This window comes from Vidua macroura, chromosome 8 (genome assembly GCF_024509145.1).
Source record: "Vidua macroura isolate BioBank_ID:100142 chromosome 8, ASM2450914v1, whole genome shotgun sequence".
NCBI classification, from domain to species: Eukaryota; Metazoa; Chordata; class Aves; order Passeriformes; family Viduidae; genus Vidua; species Vidua macroura.
In genome coordinates, this window is record NC_071578.1 from 5168368 (window position 1) to 5188384 (window position 20017).

Below are 20017 nucleotides of genomic sequence, written 5' to 3' on the forward strand. Positions count from 1 at the left end.
GCAAAAGAATCTTTCAACAGTTACTGAATACTCTCCTAATCAAATATCCCAGATAATTAATACAAGGCTGGTGTTCAAAGACAAATGCACGAAGAATCTCTGTACATTATACAGAATCTCTGCATATTGACCAGCAAATACAATTTTACCATTTCTTCATTGCCAAAGATGGTCAAACACAGGTTCCAGAGTTATGGCTTCACTGCTGACTGAAGCTTCAAAATGCAAAGAAAATACAGATTATAAACCTCTGGGGCTACTTGCAGAATTCACAGTGCTTTGAGGAAGGAATTCTCAAAGGGGTTTAAAGGAGTTAAAATCATATTTATTTTAAAAAATCATTCAGTTCACTTTCTAGGTTGTGAGAACAGAAAGGGAGGGGGTTTCTTTCATCACTTATTTCTGTGCTTTTCAAAACTCAGGATGTGCAGACCGTGTCCTGCTCTAATTTAACCCATACAAATTTTATGTTTGCTGCTAAAGCCTGGGAATTAATACTGCTCAAACACAATGTTTCATTAGAACTAATATGGGAAATGTGACTCAGATGTACAAAGGATAATCACTTCCTCTATTAAACCAGCCCTGAGCATTGTTCCTGTCCAGAAGGCAAAATGACAACACTTGCACAAGCAGCACTCAATTCCAATGATGGCTTTGTATTAAATCAAGACACACAGAGATGTTAAAAATATTTTTATTATTGTAATGAGACTGCAATATTATCTAAATAAACTTTTCCATCACTATTACACTATTTTCCTCATGAAGGTTCCAGTTGGGAATGCCACAAATATCCTGCAACCTGCACACTTACAAGTTTATAGAAACATTCAATATTAAAAGGCCTTTGCAATATGTTGTTGGCTTCATTTTTTTAAACCATCAGAATTATAAATCCAAGTGTATACTGAAGTAGATTTATCTCTGAGACCCACTGACAAACAGCTTCAAGGGCTGTCAAAGAACAAGTCTGGGTGTGCTCACAACACTGCAGTCCACAAGGGCTGCTACAAAAGCAAGAGACTGATCAGAGCTGTAGCAGTCAGTGTGAGCCAGAATTTAGGCCACTGCTAATTACAGTTAATTTTAATTAATTCTATTGTTCATGTAATACTTAAGGCAAATTTCATTGTATACTCATTTTCCCAAGCTAAAGCAACAACATAAGCACAGTTCACAATACACTGAATAAAAGGTATTTTAAGGTTATTTATGTAAGATGTGGCAATAACAAATACAACACATTGCAGATATAACTCCTACTTTTCTGCTCAGAATGACAAAACTCCCTTTTTCAGTTTCTATTCAAGAAGATTTGAATAGTCTATACTTTCCAATTTGATCAGAAATGTTATTTAAGACTTGAACCAAAGGTTTTCTGGAGCTGGAGATGTCCCAAAGCTGATGGGAGTTCTGAACATATATCCACAAATCCTTGAACAAAAGGAGAATCCAATGCACTGTTACTGTAAGCAGACAACACAAAAATTACATTCAAATGAGAGACATTTTACAGGATTCTTTTCATGACAACAAACTCAATTTCAGTAGCTCCAACAAGCTGGGAAAAAGAAGAATTTAGGTTTTTAGCCTAAATGCCACAGCATTGAAATTGCAAGGGCAGTGTACCATCAGCACCCATTCCTCAGCTGTAAAATTTCTCATCAGTAATACACAGAAAAGAGACATCTGACATTGGAAACAATAACACAAACAAGTACTGAAATACTGGCAAAAAATCAGAAAAGAGGTTTTTTGTGGCATCCTTGTGTATGTGGACCATCAGATATGTTAGCAGAAGTATCTCTTGAAAAAGCCATTGTTTTGGCTTTGCACAATGCTTTTTTCACCTTTTGTTATAATCAGACGTTTAAAACACAGCAGAGACTGGGGACAGCACCAGCAGTGTCCTGACCTTGCTGCTGTGGAGGAAAAACCTTCCCCGCCCTTTGACAGGCAGAATTCAGTCCCCAGGGTGTGCAGGGAGTGCACACTTGAAAATAAAATGGAATATAACAATCCCTTAACTGGAAAAAGTGACGTTTCATGGACTTCTGGAATGTTAAGAGAGCAACATTTGTAAGTGAACCTGTTAAAGATTCCATCCCAGGCAGTTATAGAAATGACAATACAGTGAATTGTAAAATAACAGTAATTTTAAACAAGAAATTGGACTGAAAAAAACATGATAATCCAGGAAAGAACTGTGTGCTTTGTGATCTCTATTTATTTTTAAATATATTTATCTTTTTACAGTACAGACTAAATCATTTTTACATATAAATACAACAGTATTGAAGTTCTATTTAAGATTTGATTTTTAGAAGTAAATGGACCAGACTTTAACACAGGTATGGAAGCCTGTCAGCACATCTTTAAATTTGATTCCTGCTACAATTGAAAAAGTGGAAATATTATTGTATAATTTTATCATAAGCTTCTTTCCTCTCTTGTGAAAGTGCAGACAAATTTAACAAAAAACACCACCACAGTTCTTAATCCTGACTTCCAACACACAGTATTTGCTCAAATCCCACAGATCAGCTATTACAGTGATTCAGGAGAAAAGTGTATTTTCCCCCAGTGGAATCCCAGTCTGCCAGAGAACCTCACAAACACAGAATTCTCACTCCTGTGTCACCTCCTCCTTCGGCTGCTTGAGTTCACTCAGAAGCTCCTTCCCACTTTCTCCTGCTTTGGAGGCAAAGAGAGCAGCTCCCTCCTTAAAGCCCAGGAGCTTCAAGCTTCTGGCATAATCTGCATACACAGCATGGATCAATTTATGTAAATGAAGCATTAAGGAAAACACAAATTTATAGCAAAACAAAAAAAGCTCTGAATCCTTCCCCCCCCTTCTTACTCCTTGGCTCTCCCAAGGTGAAAATGCTGAACATTGCTACCAATTGTGCTAATCCATTATTTTTCAGCACAAGTAAGAAAAAAAAGTTGCTTTAAATCCTCCTTTTGAACTCACATTAGTATTTATAAAGCAACATGTAGATTGCTGTAAACTAAACCAGACACATTTCAGATATGCTTAAGTATCTACCATGATACAATGGCATAAATTGCAAGAGAAATCTTAATGCCACAAAGATTTTTTCATTAATTAGACCTGAGGTTATCTACATCACTTATTAGTGGCATTTTTTATTTACAGGCTGATGACTCCATAGAACAGGATCAGGTATTATATATCTGCATTAGTTATAGTATGTAAAACAAAAGTTTGTGCAACTGCTCAGCTTTCCAGAACACGGGGTCAGATGTGAAGATTTAGTGAGCAAAGACAGGATTTCAGAAAAAGGATATTTGTATCATCATTAACTTCAAATGCCCCATACTTCAGACAAGCTTCTACAAATAAAGCTGCTCTATCAAAGTACCTCATACTGTTGAAAGGAAAAAAAAAATAAAAAAAGAGAATAATTTGTTATTATACAAACCAGAAAAGTATTCCAGGACATCACACCAAAAGACTTGCAGAGATGCTTTCTAAAACTTTTTTTATATCTCCCCTTCCTCCTTGCACTCAAGAATTGACACTTGGTATAAATTTTCCTGAAAGATCAGGGCTGAAGTTACTCAGAAAAAAATCATAGATACTATAAATCATTACTGCTTGGTCCATGGTGCTGGGAATCTTAAAGCCTGCAGTAAAATGAAATGCCAGTTGTTGCCCACAGGTTAAAACTAATTAAAGAAAAATATGCTTGTGGGAAATGGATTTGCAGAGAATTCTCAAAGTTTCAGAGAAGGTTCACATAGTAGGTATTTGTATGTAAACTGTGAGATAAGAAATACTGACTTAGAATATCCTATGGAATAGGATAGACGTTGAGAGACAAATGGAACTAGAAGCAAGTTTTAAAGGATGGTTTTGTAAATAAGATTAGATACTTTAGAGAAATATAACAAAAAACACTTATAATGTATTGTAATTGGGAAATAGTTGGCTTCTGATTGTGATAGCATGAGTTATAACATCTGTATTGCCTCACCCTTCACATGACACTGAAAATGGAATAAAAGTTTTTAAAATGCCTCTCAGTTGCCCCATCTCTGGGTCCGAAAAGGGCTTAGTCCAACACATGCAAAAATAAAAACAGATGTCAGAAATAAGTGTGGACAAGAGAAAACACAGCTTGTTTACACCTTTACCTGTGTAACATCTCTGCAACTTTAGTGAAGCAGCCAAGGGACAAGAGGACAAGAATGGCCTTGGATTTCTGGTTGACCTGTGGGGAGCAGAGGTGATCGACCCAACGGCGCAGCACGTCCGCGCACTCCTCCGAGCTCAGCCGCACCTGCGGGACACAGCAGAGCCTGAGCGAGCTCCCAGCTGCCACACACCCCTTAGCAGTGCTGGGATCCCCAGCGTGGGAAGAACGATGTCTGAGCTCCAATGATTTCAGAAGGCTGATTAATTACTTTATTAAACTATATTATACTCTAGCTGTATTACACTAACAAGAACTATCACTAACTAACTAGAAAATCCGTGATTCTCTCCTGAGAGTCCCGACACACACGTGGATCCAACTGGTCCATGAATCCAAAACACCATCACCAGAATCCAATCAAGCAATCACCTTGGGTAAACAATCTCCAGATCACATTTCACATGGGCACAAACAGGGGAGCAGCAAATGAGGTAATTGTTTTGATTTTCTTTTCTCTGCTTCTCTCACAGCTTCTCTCAGGAGAAATCCTGAGAAAGTGAAGTCTCTGTCTGTTCAGAGGGCATGTGAGTACCACAACCCCACACTCTGTTCCTGCTGCACTCTCCTCAGGGCAGCACCCTGGGCAGAAGCATCTGAAACCATCAGTTTTTAATAAAAAGTACGCATGTTGCTTGAGTTAATACGGCATTAAGGAAAATCAGAGATACCTGGGTATAAAAGTACTTCATTTGGTTCACTCCATTTTTACCTGTGATTAACATCATTTTTACCCCAAGCTGTTCTAAAGCTTTTCTAAATCAAGAAGTTACTTTTCAACCTTTACTGAAGACAAAAAAAAAAAAAAAAATCTTAATTTTTCTGAAAAGCAGCATTCCCCACTTTGAAAACCTAAGCACAACTTTTCCATTCTTTCTTCAGGAAGCAAAACAGAAACTTTACTTAAGAGATGCTGAAGAATCCTTACTATCACCTGCCCATTTATACTGTGGAGAATTAAGGCTGTGTCTGGGTAGTTTTGCTGTAATTATGGCTGCACAACAAAACAGAAGGTGATGCCAATTTATGTGGGTGGTGGTAATTTTGAAATCAGCTCACACATTACATAGAGCTCAGCAAAAAGTCACTGCCCAGTTACTTATCCACACTCAGGAGTGGGTTTTTGTAGTTTATTACCAACTTTATACTGCTGCAGCTACATGAACCTTCCCAAACTGCTGAAAAATTAGGAAATTGAGTATTCCAAGCCTTTTAGGCCCCATTCCTGGAATGTGGACAACAAGGGCAAACCTGTGTGGTCAGAAGGCTGAAGAACCTGCCAGCGCTGATTGAATGGACTGGCTTCTCGTAGCTGAATAGTATTTCTAATTGATGTTTCGGTGATTTAGGGAACTTCAGCACCCTCCTCAGCCTTCCTAAGCACAGGTGCTGTGCAGGGGGTTGGTGTTCCCTGCCCAGAAGTGAGGAATTGCTCACCTTGGCCAGCCATGCTGCACGGTTCCACTCGCCGTAGGTCTGCAGGTAGCGACAGGCGTCTGCGGCTTTGTCAATCAGACACAGCAGCTGCACCCCCTCTGGAACAGAAACATGCACTCCACTCAGGAAATCCAGGCAAAAAGAGCTGCTAAGCGTGGGGAAGGATCCCCATCTCCTCAGCACATGAAGATATTGAGACTGCTCTCCATATAACGTGGGTGCCAGTTATTGCATCTTCATTCCGGGCTATGGAGGCCACACAAAGCTCTCGTTTATCTTTGTTCTGAACACTAATTTAGGGATTCACATGACTTTTTACCATAAAGACATAATGATCTTTGTAAATTAAATAAATAGATTTCATGGGAACTTTTTAATTTTAATTTAATGTTGTCCACAGTGCAATTATTAACAGAGTGGAAAGTAGTTTTTTCCAGGCAAGTACAGACTTTTAACTTTCTCAGCATGTTTGAGTATTTCAGTTATATGGTTGTAAATGAAATATTTCAGTTATGTTTCAGCTCTTGCATTAAGCAAAATTAACCTGTACTTGTAAGAAAACACATATTATGAACAAAGGTTCTGAACTGAAAAGGAGACTAAATAAGTATTTCATGTTTTGTAACAGGGACACCAAATTTTAGTTAATTCTTTAATTAGAAAAGTGGAAAATACATATTATGTGCCCGGCTTCTCTTTGTGCAAACAACTGCTGAAGATTTACTCCAGAAGTAAGTTTTCCAGTGAAAATAAATCAAGACAAGCTGGATTTTATAACTCAGTTACTGATCATTTGTGTTAACTACTCTGTGTAGTCTACTGCAGCACATGTAACATGTAAGATCCATCACAGCAGGAATCACTCCTGTTTCACTGGCATCCTTAAAAATGATACGAATTATCAGTTTACAAGCAAAGAGAAAGAGATATTTTACCTGCAAGCTTTCCATTGGCTATCATGTTGGTTGCTACCAGTTTAATGGTGCTTTGAGATGGCCCTGATGAGGTGACAGTTGTGACCAGGCAAGCTTTGAGTGAATCACAGTAATAATGTGCATTCTCTGAACTGGTTTCCAGCAGTAGTTGCACTGCTCTGTCAGTCTGGCAAGAGAAAAAAGTACAACTTTGACCACAACATATTAATTTTGTCCAAAGGCTTTTCTATTTTTACCTTTTTTAAGACATGGAACAAGTAACAATGGAAGTTATTCTAAAACAGGCTACAAAAATATCTCCCTGTCTAGTAATGACTAAGATTCTATTTTAATAGGACATTTGCAATAAGGACAGCATTGAAATCTCATCACAAATTTAACATAAGAATGGAAAAACTCTGCACTGGGTTCATACAAGTAGGAAATAACAAATAAAGTTAGAAAAAGCTTTCCTTGAATAGGCTAAGTACACAAAACAGACAGGAAAGAAGAATAAAAAATTCAAATATTACCCACAAACCTGGCCCAACAGAAGAAGTTGATCAGCACATTTCCTGGTATGATCATATGTTGATCTCTTCACTTCCTGGAGATTTACCCTTTCCAGCTGGAATTTCTGGACAAAGAAGGAAAAATATTTTAAATGTAAGCCTACCCTAAGAAATAAAACCAGACTTTTAAAATATATTTACATATCTTGCCAGTTTTTGGACCAGCCTCTATTTTTAAGTACCAGGAATGTTTTAATCCAGACTGGTATGTTACTAATAAAAGTGAAATATGTACAGGAAAGTGAGTGTTTACTGTACTGATGACATTCCTATTAAATTTGGTTTTGAACTCTTTGACATACCTGGAAGTAAGAATTTTCACACAGCACATCATAGCATATATCCAGAGGATTAAGCAGCTGCTCCTGAAGGACAGCTGTGTCTGGTTTTGCAGGCTTTTCCTGGCATAAGCTGTGCAAATAGTGGGCAGCAATAGTCCAGAAATGCAGCTCAGATTCGTCCCCATACAGTCTGAGAAGATACAAAGCAGGATGTGAAACAGGCTTGGATTTGTTCATACACCACATAAAAATATGATATATTTCATTTTCTCAAGGACCACGCATTGCTGTGGACAACACAAATATTTTCATTATCAATGGGACAAACTATGAGAGAGGATTATGGAATGACATTCAGCAAGGTAAGCTACAACAGCAATTAAACCCCAGGAATGGTCAGAAAATGTGGAAATTGATATTTATTATTATATTGCACTTAGTCACTGATACCCTCTTTCAACCACAAAGCTTGAAAACCATCTCTGAATACAGACAGCCTAAAATTAGCTCAGTTTAGGCAGAGGAACCACACAGAACAAATACACTTGAAATAAACCCCAGACCCTCCCCTGTTTGTACAGAGCTATTGTGAAGTTCTAAAGGACATTTTGGGGCATGAATAATTAAATGTAACGTGGCAGCCAGAACTGCAGCTATAGAAGTGCCACCAAGACTGAGGGAAGTTCCTGGTATCCAACAAGCAAATAAAACTGTTTCAGTGAGGTAACATTTCCATTTTGGTCCTAAAACCACTCTACTAAATGAGTAACAAAGTAGTTTGGGGACTGTGCTAAGTTAAAGGACAACTGGGTGAGTTCCTAAACTTCAGCTCATTCCTGTGCATTAATAGCACAAGATTTTCCCAGGAAACATTTCCTGTATTTATCTGAATCTTTACTACCTGGCAACCAGGAGACATCTCTGCAGGAGAGTAAAATCTGGATCAAGCAGAAGTTTCTTTATGTCACTGCAAAAGAGAAAGTGTTAAAGAATCTGTAAAATGCTGGGCAGGATTGTTTGGTTGCTTTTGAACACAAATAGGATACATCACATACAAACTGAAAAGATCAGCCCACAAAATAGACAATTTCTTTTCTGAAGTGAAAAAATGCATCTCTGAAAACAATTACAGCAGGAATTATATATAATTTGAAATATAACTGATCTCCAGGGGCAAATGCAGGGAGTCCATCAGGAACTTTTTATCTTTGCAATATAGGGAATCACCACCAGGGTGTATGCAAAGCTGCCAATTAGTCTGCAGTAATTCTATTAATTACAATATTAATTCAGCTAAAAATAATTTTGCAGCTATGTAGTCTCACAGCAGAAGGGATGCACATGCATGAATTTAGGCTTTCCACAGGTGTTTCAAACTGGATAAAAATAGGTTTTTACCTTTTCCATCCTACTAAATGAAAGGACAAAAGGAAAATGGACAAAATCATCTATTTACTAGCTTTAACTATAATTTTCAAGGTTTAAATTGAATGCCAAAATCTGTTTTCTGTGTAAATAGAGCAAAGTGCATCAACATTACTCTGGAATTTTTTCTTCAACAAAGGATTTCTGGAATTATCTTTTTTTCCTCAGAGGTCAAATATTCTAACAAACCTTGGAGTGTTTAAGTAGCAGTGTCCAATGCAGTCTGGATCAGCATAAAGAACCCCTAAATCCCTGAGAAGTACTGCTTAAAACATTCCAAATGCTCGCAGGTCAGCTGCAAATCATGTACTGACCCTATCAGCACCTTTAAAGCACCAAGTTTAAAATGACATAAAAATTACATAAAAAATGACTTTTTTTTTTTTTTAATAAAAACTGTCATTACTCAGGCACATCTTTAGAGAAAAGAATTCTTTCTTCATTAACTGAACTGCCACAAACTTCAGATATTTTGCCTTCTCAGAATTCCATAGCTTACACAAATACAAAACCAGAAAAATTCTTACTTGGACAATGAATTCAACTGCTCTTGAAGAATGTTTTTAATATTTTCATTCTCTGGATAATCACTGGATTAAAAAAAAAAAAAAAAATAGAAGTTTTCTGTGTTACCAAAAGGACAGAATTATGTGAAATGGAAGAGCACTACTTGTAGGAGAAAAACACAGGCACATACATGGAAAGAATCTTTGACATTCTTTGGGTAAGCCATTCATGCGAGATTCTTTATCCAGTTACCAGTTCCAAAACAGCAGTGAAAGATTTGGTTTGCTCAGAGTAAATGCCAATCTTTCTTTTCCCATTTTTCTTTTTTTCATTAACCATAAAATTAATAAAAATGGCAAAGCCTAGAGCATTTTTAAGTGACCATGAGCACAGCCCAGGACACAGACATTTGTGCTCCTCTGACGATGTGAATGTGGCTCTCCAAGAGTACAGACAGGTCTATCAGAATATCACTTTCATTTACACTTTAGGAACAACTCTGATGGCTGCATTAACTTCTAGAACAAAGAGAACACAGTCTTTCTCAGAAGTAATATAATGCCATAAAAATATTGCCAGGACTGAAAGCAGACTGCAGTTTTAAGAGCCAAGAGCTACTAAAGGCCAGAAGAAATACCTGACCTTAGAGCCTTGCCTATGTATTACTTTTGGTAATAAATAGTGAACTAATTATAATTTTGACTGTCCCCAAGAGTGAGGAAACTTATACATCCAAAAGTTATTTGCACAGAAAGAGTAATAAAATATGTAGGCTTTAAAAAAAAATGTTATATATAAAACAATATTTCTTCTTACATGTCCATAATATCTAGAGAATATTTCTCATCCCAAGGTTGATGCAGTAGGAATGCTTTTAAAGCTAATGAAGCCCTTGGAACAAGGAGGTAGGGACACCAGACAGGTTCTGAAACAAAAAGAAAAAAATAATTATCCAGAGAGTCGTGTGCAATAATGCTGTGTTCATTGATCAGAAAATGTACCTCCAGAAAATATACCACAGAAAATGTGTTACAGAAAATGTACCACAGAAAACATCTCAACAGAAAATGTGCCACAGAAAATATTCCACCAGAAAATGTGCCTCCAGAAAATATATCACAGAAAACAGGCACCAGATAATGTACCACAGAAAATGCACTACAGAAAATGTACCTCCAGGAAATGTCCACCAGAAAATGTATCACAGCAAATGTGCACCAGAAAATGTCCCAGCTTGTTTGCAAGCACCAGGAAAATCATACATAAAAGTCTTTTCACACACCAAGCACAGGCTGCTAGACATAAAAGCTTATCACTACATTCAAGCAAAAACATTTCCTAGAAGGTACAGGGTTATCAACCATGCTCAATTGAGAATTTCAGGATATTCCATAGTGGGTTTAGCCATAGACTCCTGGAATTCACTGTACTGGCTTTGGCAGAGCTGTGTACAATGATTATTGCTACAAGGTGCAAAGTTAGCTATACCATATATATCATAAAGCATGTTTAGTTTTGCTTTGTCCCCCTAATTCCTACAGTACAACACAAGGATTAAACCCCATCATCTGGAAAGGATGGTGGGAAGTTTAATAAGATACAAATTATACATTAAGGCTGTCACACCAGTGTAGAAGTCAGTAAAGCTGTATCCAGTACAAGGTGTGGGTGACAGGCAGCAAATGCTACCCAGTGACTGAGGAGGAGAACAAGCACCAAAACCAGCTCCATTCTTAAACATTCACAATTCCCTGTACTTCGTGTGCACTGAGTGATGTAGGACTCTTGCAAATGTGAGTTGGTAATTAAAATATTACCTCAGAAGGACAGCTCAATCACAGCAGCCTTACAGCTTTCAGTGTGCTTGGCTTTCCAACATTCATCTTTATAACTTAATATTGCAGAACACTCCTTCGATAGCAAAAATGGCTGTGATAAATTACATGTTTCCTCAAACAAACCCACACCACAGCTCCCCACGTCACAGTTTATTGCATATGTCTTAGAATCTACTGGGATTTAAGGCAATGACTTAAGGAAATTGTATGAGTAAAGTAGGATTGGTTCAAAAGGCAACAAGAAGAAGAATTATTTAGAACACTAGTAATAAAAATACAAGAAAATGTAGCTTAGTTAACTAGTTAAATATTTAAACTCCCTTCTTAGACATATGGTTAAAAAGGTAACCAGCACAAATATTGCTATTTTAAAGGTCAGTCTGAAGAGCAATGAATCCATCTACAGACACCTGAAAAAAACCCAGAAAATACATTTTTACCCATCAACAAATGTTTCTAAATCACGTAATGAGTAACAGTGATACAGGTACTGATAGCTAATTGATATGTCAATGCCTTTAAAGTCAATTTGCTATATATCTGTACAAAGAGTTCTTATTTTCTTCATTTTTATTTAAATTAAAATATTAAAAAGTATGTGCTATTTAGGAGATGAAACTTGTATTAAAAAACCCATGCATCTGGCCTAAGCATAAAAAAATTACCTGTACCTATGCAAAGCAGTAGAAGGGCAAAGTAGAAAGTAGAAAATCTCCACATGTGACAACTCCCAGTTCTAACAGAAGTGCTGAGCTGCACTTTCCAAAGAGGAGGGCAGAAGTACCAAGCAGTGGGCAGCAAAGAAGACATGAGCATACCTATTAAATCCTGCTCATCCATCCTGAAACACGAGGGTTTCATGGACAAGTCCAGCACTCGGATGCATCCATCATCTGATGCCAGCACCACTTTGTCTGACGTGCACCAGTCCACATCCAAGATCCGGAAATTCACGTTCCTCCCGCTCCTTAAACTGCTCACCATTTGTACCTGCAAAAGTTCAGTTATTTTTTATTTTTAGCAGCCTCTCCATCACCCAGTGTGAGGCTGTGTCACACACCCAGGAGGCACAGCACAAAATTCACCACGAAAGGTGAAGTTAGCCATAAATCATTTCAATAATGGTCTTTTCTGGAGAGTAAGGAATTTAGAAACTTTGCAGTAGGTCACATGGTTGCCCTGGAACAACACTATTTCCCAGTTTAGGGCTAAGAAAAAATCCTTTTGAGCATAGTGTACAGCTGCCTTTTTGTTATCTTTTTGTTATCTTTTCTAACAGGACAGGATTAGATGTATAACAGAACTAAAATAAAATATTACTAGAGATATTCTGAAAGACTTTTGACTGAAAATGTGAATTTAATTTTAAATGCTTTCACGTAGGAAACTCCTTTATCCTAGGAAAAAATGAGGGAACAGCATTGGGAGAAGTACCTTGTGGCATCAAAACTATTCAAATGTGCTTCAAGGAGAGACTCATTGGGTAATATCCTACTCTACTTATGTAATTCACAGTAGTTGTTCATACCTGCTGTCCATTCTTATCATCAGTGGAGTTTCATATTGCACTAATTAAGTGTCTGAGTTTGAAGCTGGTGCTCATTACAAAGTGAACATGAAAAAAAATTAAAACTCCTCTTTCATACCCTGATACCTTGACCTTATTCCAGGGGCTAAGTTAAAACAGTACAATTATATTTCCTGGCCCATGGTACTATAATTCCCTGAGAGACCTAAAAGCAAACCCCAGAAGGTTTGTGAACATAACTAGAGCGATTCTGAGTAAGAAGAGAAGCTAGAGAGTGTTAATGAACAGATGTCTGCTTTTTTTGGTATTCCCTAACAAATTACATCTCAGCCATACACAGAAGAAACCTGCAGTGAAAGCAATCTCCTGTCCACAGATTGAAGTCTCAGACTGGGGACTCCCCCTTAAATTTTTAAGGTCTGCCTCAAAACCATTGCAAGAGGATGACAAAGAGGATCTTGGACATTGTCAGCTTTAAGAATGGAAGACTCTTCTCATTGATGGCAGCTCAAAGATGCCTTATAGGGAGTAAAAGTCTTCTGAGAAAAGCCATGTGACTTTATCACACAACTGCCAGCAAGAAATCCTGACTCAGTAAAACTTAACCCCTCACTCATCCTGCTTTGCAGAGGTGAGGTGTGGGCTTTGAAGAGAAGTGCCTATCAAACCCACAGCCACTTACCTCTTTTGAATCCCAAATTTCTACCCCATCGTTGTACATTGCAAGAAGTTTTTGATTTCCTTTCCCTGGGGCAAACCGTATTTTTTTCACCCAGCTCCGGTGAGTAGGAATCCCCCTAGGGAAAGACAAGATTAGGATCCATATTCTATACCCAATATTGTAGAAAACTGAATCCTTTCCAGGAACTTTGCAGATCCTGGTACTGCACAGACTGAGGAGAACAATCTTTCTATAGATCTACACACAAATGGATGTTGAGATTGTGAATTTATCAAACTGAAATGATGAAATGCTTGGAATAAACACTACAATACATAACGTTTAACCAGAAGCCATTGCAGATTTAATGTAAAAAAAAGATACCTAGCTGGTTTTAAAACCTTGATTAAATGTTAATTCTTCTGAAAACACACAAGATTAAATGTAGAGAACTGTGACACAGTAGACATTTTCTGAATTTTTAATCCAAAATACTTGCATTTTTCTCTACAGTGAAGAACAAAACTGAGGAAGGATGAAAACATTCCGCATTCTAATACTCATCATCTCATGTTTGACAGACTTAATTTGCATTCATACCTGGATACTCTAGCCTTCAAATCCCAGAAGTTTAAGTTTCCATCAACATCTCCAAGAACCAGGATATCCCCTTTCCAGGCAATACAAGTAATGCTACCCATACTTCCCTAAAAATATTTAAGAAGCAGAAAAATATCTTGTGATTAATAGATTCAAACATATGAATAAATATTTCAAGATTGATATTCATTTGAAGAAAATATTATACAACATGATACTCCAAAACAGGAAAAATTGTATAGAAAACTGTGAAAACAGAATTGCTATCAGTTTTAAAGTTGGAATTCATATTTCAGATTTCAAAGTACTACATAACTGACCACTTGCTGCTACAAGGCTTATCCTTGATTTTTTTTCTGGCAATCAAAGCTAAGCAAAAAATTAAAGCATCAATGATATAGAAAAATTGGAACTCACATCTGGAGGAATTCTTGCACTGTCTTTTACTGAGTTTCCCTCTACTGTGAGATGATAAACCTGCCCATCAGCACCTGTAAACACAAAGTGCTCCCTGGCAGAGATGTTCTGGCTCAGCTCTGATTTACTTTCAGCTTCTTGCAACAAGCTTTAAAAAGAACATAATGAGACACAATTATTTCTTTCTTGAAATCAGAATTGCAAGATAAATTCTACCTCATGCACAGAAACAGCACAAAAAAGAGCATATATGCTTCTAAACACTTTGTGCAACAGTTAACTATTTATTACTTCCACTCTTGTGGAAAGGGCAAGTAACTTGTCCAAGGGCAAGTAAGAGTTTTACTTGAAGAACCAGGTAACCAGTGGACTGCCACAGACACACCTGAGAGTAACAGGTACATCAAAGTCCCCCATGTAAAAACTAAAGGGAGGCCCATAAAGTTGTTTCGTTTGCTATGTACTCAAGAATCAGTTCCAAAATATTCTTTTCATTAGAAGAATGGCACATGGTGGGAAAGCAACAATTGCTGTAGCCCAGGACTCCATCAGGAGGGGGGATACCTGATCACAGAGGATTCCACACTGCTGACTTCAGTGTCTGATGCCACTGTCTGCCGGGCCATGGCCTCCCTGGCTGCCAGCTGCTTCTTCCTCAGGCTCTTTAAGTTATGGGAAGGTGACCACTCCTGTGGAAAATGGCCCAGGAAAAATGGGAAAGACAAAGGTTTATTCCCTGAATTTACTGGGGCTTTACAATGATTTCCAAGGAGATCTGTAGTACCTCCCTCCATCACCCAAGGGGCAGAGCAGATTTCTTCATCAGAACCTCCTTTTTTCCTGCCTCCATTTGGTGACAGATGAAATGTTAAAGCACTTCTCTGTATATGCTACAGCTACAGTAACACTTGCTGCAAAATTGTTCAAAGATTTTATACTATTTCAATGTATTAAATTTATTAAAAGGTAATAGAATTTATTCCTTACCAGAGCAGTGGCTGTAGGGAAGTTTTTAGACATTTCTCTGAGCAGAGTGCAAGTTCTGACATCCCAGATCTCCAGTGGCTTGTCTTTAAATACCACAGCTAGGTACTGCCTGAAACAAATGAGAATTTACTCCAGCAAGAGTCATTTGAGCATTTTACTTCATGCTGTTCACACCAGCACTCTAGAGACCCTCAAAAACTAGTTAGCAGAGCAAATCAAATCCCCCTCTGAAGCTTGGGATTCCCTTGAGTTACTGAGGAGCAAAAGAATGTCTGAAAAAGAGTTCTCTTCAAAGCTAACAGAATTATAAATTTCTGCCAGGTGGTTCTCCACAATTACTGTGGAGGAGAGAAGGGGAATAATTCACAGAGAGCAGCAGCACCTCTGATCTCACCATGTTCAGCCTGAACCAGAAAAACACACAAGACCGCAGGCTGGACAGAGTTTTTTCCCTCCTGCACATGCATGCCACTTCCTAATCCTGGGATAAATGAGCATAAAATCATCTCACACTAAACCACTTGTCAGTTATGTCTTCAGACTGCTCATCTGTGGAGCTGGGTGAGTGTAAGCACTTTTAATCCACCACTTTTCACATTTAACTTGAAAATACAGAGGCTGCAGCAATTTGTCCTCTCTGGCACTGCATTCATCTCTCTGCAAGTGAACCTCCTTTCTTGTCTCACTCAACACTCTCCAGCCTCTTCATCTAAGCCCATGGCTGTTCTTAATTTTTAATGCATTATTAAGAACATTATATGGTTAAACTCTTCCAGATTCTCTGGAACTTCTACATAGAAAAATATGTGCAAGCTAGAGACATTTTCTTCCTCCACAGTAAAGAAAAAGCTTTTAAGATTTAGAGACAATGCCCTATTAAAATCAAGTCTACTTTAATTTCATTTAAACAAGAAAGTGAAGTAATTTTCCAGAGTACTACAATTATTATTTTTGATACAATGAAGATCAGGGCCTCCTGTCAGAAGCCTGAGCTCAAAATAATGAGGACTTGAAAGGAAACAATTTGGTCATTTATCAGCTGACTTTTCAAACAACTATATCTCATATCTGGTTTTCCAGCAGACAATTATGGCAAAGGTGTGAAATACTTACAAAAGCTAAATAAATATGAATAATCATCCAATCTTTAATGCTAAACTTCCTAGTTCTAAGTAAGGCTTAAGTTATAGAAAAGAGAATTAACTCATAACAGGATCAAAGTTGAAAAAAAACCAGTTCAGCACTTTTATTCTCCTTAACTTTATCAAAAAGCCTGTTCAGCAAACACAATTCCTGTAAGAAATAAAATATTAATTACTGATTTTGCAATGTGATTGGATCCTGAAGTGACAAAGTCAACCAGAAAAACATTCACAGCTTTTTCACTTGGAATTAATATTCTGAAGCATTTCCCTCTTGATGCTGTTGAATATTTTCCTATACACTCTGAAGTGCTCTTTGTCTTGGCATGTCTATGATGTTCTGAGGATTTTCATGCAGTACAGTGAAATTTATAAACTTCCCAAGGATGATGCCCTTACTTCAGATGAGACACCTTTATCATTTCGATGGCTGGCTCGTCGTTGCCTCGCTCCCCACGGAATGCAACGCTCCTGCCTGGAGCACAGAACAGGGGGAGAACAGCAACAGTCAATAAACAACACAGAAAGAGAGAAATTTAAATAGAAACTGCTCTGCTTGCAAACAGAACCAGTTTACTAACCAAACCAGAACGTCTCCAAATCACCTGTCATCTCTAATGTTGTCATTGTCAAAGTTTTACAGCATTTCATTTTACTGCATTTCAGAGCTCATCACTGAAATCTCAAAGTTTACATTAAATATATTGTAAACTCCACTGTCAAATACTGTCCTGACTCACTTCCAGAGCACAGCAACTCAAATGGATGCATCAGGATTACATAAATATAGAGAGAGATTTCAAAGAGTTATTATTTTCCACTCAAAGTCAATGAGAGATCCTCTCCATTCCCCAAGGAGGAAATTCATTAATTGCTTTCAAGTTTGAGAAGAGAAATTAACTCTGCCATGAACTAAGTGTGATAGTATTTCATGGTGAGCTACATTCTACACTTACCAGAACCATTCTCTCTTCCTTTCCAGCTAAAATAGTAAATCTTAAAGAGTTTATAATCTCATCCCCAACAAAATTTTCATCCACTTGTAGGAAGTGCTGCAGAGTTATAGGTGCTAAAGATATGATATTTATCAAAATAAATAATGACCTACAAACAGCCTCTTTTTTGCAAGTTTCATTCTTAGCTTCAAGGAAAATTCAAGCTATAAATTTTAGCTCCTCTTGTAGCTCACAGCAAAATTACTGAAGCCAGATACATGAATAAATCTAGTTATCAAGAACATGAGTTAGAGCTCTCCTGTCAGAGGCTACTGGAATTCTGTCTCCTCTCTTTTCAACATCTTAGCAATTTTCTTTCATATTTTTGTCAAAGCAAATCTGAATAAGCAGAGTTTTCCTAGGCCTAAAATAGAAAATTGGGCTACTAAGTGAAGGAAGAAGCAAAAAAACAGACAGTTAAATTGCTGTGCCTTTCTTGAAAGCTTTAAAGAGGAAATGTACTATTTTTAAGCAACTCAAATGCTAAGATCTCATGTATTCACATTTACTCAAAACTTGCTTGCCTGCAGAAATTCTGAACCTTTGATGACTTCTGCCTATAAATGTTCTATACTGATTCACAAGGTGAATGAAAAATCAGATTTCCATTTTACATGAGATTAGTTTCCCAGTGCAAATATCTTTTCTGTTTTGATTTTAAACAGATGAACAAAAGACATTATATGAAAAAACTTTACAATAGTATTATGCTACAAGAATAACCTCTCTGTGCAGCACCCTGCACATACAACAACTGAGGTTTTTCCATAAGCTTAAAAATACCAATTAAAAAGTCACTTTGCATAAAGCAATTCAGAATTAGCCATGTGCTACAAGATTCAGGCTCTTCAATTAGAACTTAAGTGGCTCCAGCTTTTCACATTTAAAAATAATGTAAAATTATTGAAGTGCTTCCTGTTCTGGGCTAATCTCCCCAGTTATACCTCTTCTTGTACAAATATTGAGTTCATTGCAAAAGTATTTATCACCCACTATGAGACCAAAATAGCTGTAACCTGTTAATTTTGCTATCACCAGTATCTTTTAACAGTTATTTACTTTTTAACCTTTCCAATTCTTTCTAAAAGTACCAGGTTTTATTGTTTTAAATCCCTTTTATACTCATTCACACTCAAATCCTGACCATGTGCAACACAACACAACAAATGGTTCAATGCTATTTCAGGTGCACACGAAACAGTGGGTGCAGATTATGACAAAACACATTTGGAAATGTGGAAATATGTGCAGTTTTGAACAAAATCCACCACTAATACCCCACGTGGCTGCTTCTAAACCCCCTGCTGACACTTATTCTTTTAATAAGTCCAAGATGTTTTTGTAAAGGTGTTGGTTCAAGTTTGTCTGCAGAGCACCAAACAAAACACATCTTGTGGCTTCACAAAGAAAAGCAGGAACAGTTAAAGCTCGTTTATTATTTTATTTTGCCATGACCACAAAAGGAGGAAAAAAACAGGAGTCAGAACTTGTCACTCCCCAGCAAATCTGTCAGCTCCTGGAGCAGATTTCTCAGGAAACACAAACCTGTTGGAAGGTCCACCAGCTGCAGCTCATTCCTGACCAGTCCCAGATTGTTGGGTGTTGATGTGGCAAAGGAAATGAAGCCAGTCAAGCTGATCCACTCAATTCCCCTGTGATCAGAAGGAAACACATGAAGCATATCAGCCAAAAGATTTTAATTGCTACAAGTCTGAACTGAAGTATTTTTTTCCACAAATAAAAACCCAGCACAGATGTCATTTTCTACACTTTCTGGAAACATCATATTTAAGCATAAAAAGAAACTACACATTAACAACTATGGTGTGAATCTAAAGTTCCTGAATTAAATTTTAGAGCAGCTTTCTTTTAAGACTGCATTACTTTGGTTTAATAAAAAACCCAGGTAGAAACACTGTTAACTTCTGCAAAAAGCCCTGACAGATACTCATCACTAGAGTGGATTAAAAGCCCTGCTCTGATCAAATCAGCGGTTACTATCAAACAACTCCAAATTCCCAGAACACAGGAAAATATTCATGTGGGTGGCAGTGTGGGTTGTCTTATTTCTTTCAGTCCAGAGAGAGGAGAAATAAAGATGATATAAAAAGAGAGGCCCTGAAGAGATTTCACAAAACAACCATAAATCTGGCCTTTTTTTTTTTGTTTTTGTTCTTTTAGATCACACCAAAGCAGCTCCCAAGCAAATCACGTTGCAGTGCTGCAAGAATGTAAAGTTCCACTGCATTAATAAATAAATAAATAATAATCATAAATAAAATTGAACTCAACAGAACATATTGGCAGCACAGATGGCCTTTCAGCCAATTCCTGAAATACACCACAGGCAAAAGGGACAGAAAGTGGCACTGGATGGGACTGCCCCTAAACAAGACCCTTCTCCAGCCCCATTTCCCACACACACTTGGTGCCTGCAAAAATTGCTTTATCTGTGAAATAAATCAAGGAGCTCTTCCAAAGAAAATTGAG

The 20017-nt window shown here is 37.5% G+C and overlaps 1 protein-coding gene across 1 annotated transcript in view; it reads right to left on the reverse strand.

Moving 5' to 3' along the window:
- Positions 1-681: 681 nt before the first annotated feature.
- Positions 682-20017, reverse strand: part of WDR11 (WD repeat domain 11) — a 35443-nt gene continuing 16107 nt past the window's right edge. Inside the window, exons 12-29 of the mRNA XM_053984092.1 lie at positions 19073-19179; positions 16932-17007; positions 15391-15499; positions 14968-15092; positions 14404-14551; positions 13987-14093; positions 13408-13522; positions 12016-12187; positions 10176-10284; positions 9380-9442; positions 8329-8394; positions 7449-7617; positions 7116-7211; positions 6596-6761; positions 5661-5758; positions 4165-4310; positions 3316-3395; positions 682-2787 (exon numbers count right to left, since the gene is read on the reverse strand). Of these exons, the coding sequence (XP_053840067.1) occupies positions 2630-2787; positions 3316-3395; positions 4165-4310; positions 5661-5758; positions 6596-6761; positions 7116-7211; positions 7449-7617; positions 8329-8394; positions 9380-9442; positions 10176-10284; positions 12016-12187; positions 13408-13522; positions 13987-14093; positions 14404-14551; positions 14968-15092; positions 15391-15499; positions 16932-17007; positions 19073-19179 (2110 nt within the window). The 3' untranslated portion in view covers positions 682-2629. The remainder of the gene's footprint in view (positions 2788-3315; positions 3396-4164; positions 4311-5660; positions 5759-6595; positions 6762-7115; positions 7212-7448; positions 7618-8328; positions 8395-9379; positions 9443-10175; positions 10285-12015; positions 12188-13407; positions 13523-13986; positions 14094-14403; positions 14552-14967; positions 15093-15390; positions 15500-16931; positions 17008-19072; positions 19180-20017) is intronic.